Raw genomic sequence first — 1290 nt, 5'->3', positions numbered from 1 at the left:
CATTATACCCATTTGAGTAAAAACACAGCAAGACCAAACTAAGCGCCACCTCATTGTTAGGAAGTGTTGAGAGTAAAATGTATGAATTACTCAAAGGAAATATTTTTCACCATGTTGGTTAGTATCCGATATTCGTTCCAATAATGAATGAATAATTAATCATCAAATGACAAATAATTAACAAATGACGAATAAAATGACAAACAACAAATAATTATACGATTTGTTGTTGTTGTTGTTTGTGGATCTAGCAACTCCGTGCAACTACTTTGATTGGTCAACATTTTACGTCTCCTTCTCGCATTCCACGGGCTGTTATTTTTGTAGCGCTATTTTTATCTGTTTTGCATATTGTAACATCCACAAGTCCCCAGTGTTGCGCTGTTCATGCATATAACGTAACATTATAAACAACTAGGCTTAGAAATACATTTCCCAGCATTCCCAACACTGTGCGGCTTTACGATTGGCCAACAATAGTTTTTTCATAGGTCTCTGGTGGAAATAGGTTTCTTTCAAAAAAATTTGAGACGTTAATCTTTATCGTCACAGTCACGAAAACCCGCGATTAAACCCTTTAATCTATTAGGCGAGAGTTTCGTTGGTCGCGATTAATGGATTTATGAGGAGTTCTTGTTCTGGTTGAAGGTGTCATCCAGTTGATCTGTTCGTCCTAAAGCAGACTGAAGATGGAGGATGAAGACTTTTTACTCGCTCTTCGTTTACAAGAGCAGTTTGATCAAGAGACCGCGAAAGCTGGATGGACTGATGAAGACTATCCGTCCAGCAAAAAGCGTAAAATTGACTCGTCTGGTCTGAGGGACGTGATTTCCTACTCTCAGCCCAGACCAGAGAGACCGCTGTCTGTCGTGGACGAGTCGTGGGAGATGCTGGACCCCAATCCGGACGTGAGAGCCATGTTCCTGCAGTTCAATGACAAGTTCTTCTGGGGGAAACTCAGCGGTGTGGAGGTCAAGTGGAGTCCCCGGATGACACTGTAAGCTTCACTCGTCTATGCTCAACAGAACGTGTGATAGATAGAGAGAGAGAGACAGAGACAGAAGACTTTGACCTAATGGTGTAATGTTTGACTCCCTCAGATGTGCTGGTGTTTGCTCTTATGAGGGAAGAGGAGGCTTGTGTTCTGTTCGACTCAGTGAACCACTCCTGAAGCTCAGACCGCGCAAAGATCTTGTACAGGTCGGTTAAACATTACATTTTTCACTTTTGAAGTCAAAATAGAATCAAAACCATCCCCATTTAATTCCTTAACCATATAAATATTTTAGT

General features: G+C 41.2%; 1 protein-coding gene across 1 annotated transcript; it reads left to right on the top strand.

Annotated features, from left to right (window-relative positions):
• Window positions 1-47: 47 nt before the first annotated feature.
• On the top strand, window positions 48-1200 carry LOC107733995 (sprT-like domain-containing protein Spartan; the record flags this gene model as incomplete). Its single annotated transcript, XM_016545854.1, has 2 exons — window positions 48-997; window positions 1101-1200. Coding segments are annotated over exons 1-2 (408 nt in total), but the record flags the coding sequence as incomplete, so codon positions are not given.
• Window positions 1201-1290: the final 90 nt, after the last annotated feature.

The sequence above is a fragment of the Sinocyclocheilus rhinocerous genome, unplaced genomic scaffold (genome assembly GCF_001515625.1).
Source record: "Sinocyclocheilus rhinocerous isolate Xijiao unplaced genomic scaffold, SAMN03320098_v1.1 scaffold8381, whole genome shotgun sequence".
Taxonomy (NCBI): domain Eukaryota; kingdom Metazoa; phylum Chordata; class Actinopteri; order Cypriniformes; family Cyprinidae; genus Sinocyclocheilus; species Sinocyclocheilus rhinocerous.
The sequence above is the reverse complement of the archived record's forward strand: the minus strand, read 5'-3'. Positions and strand labels throughout refer to the sequence as shown.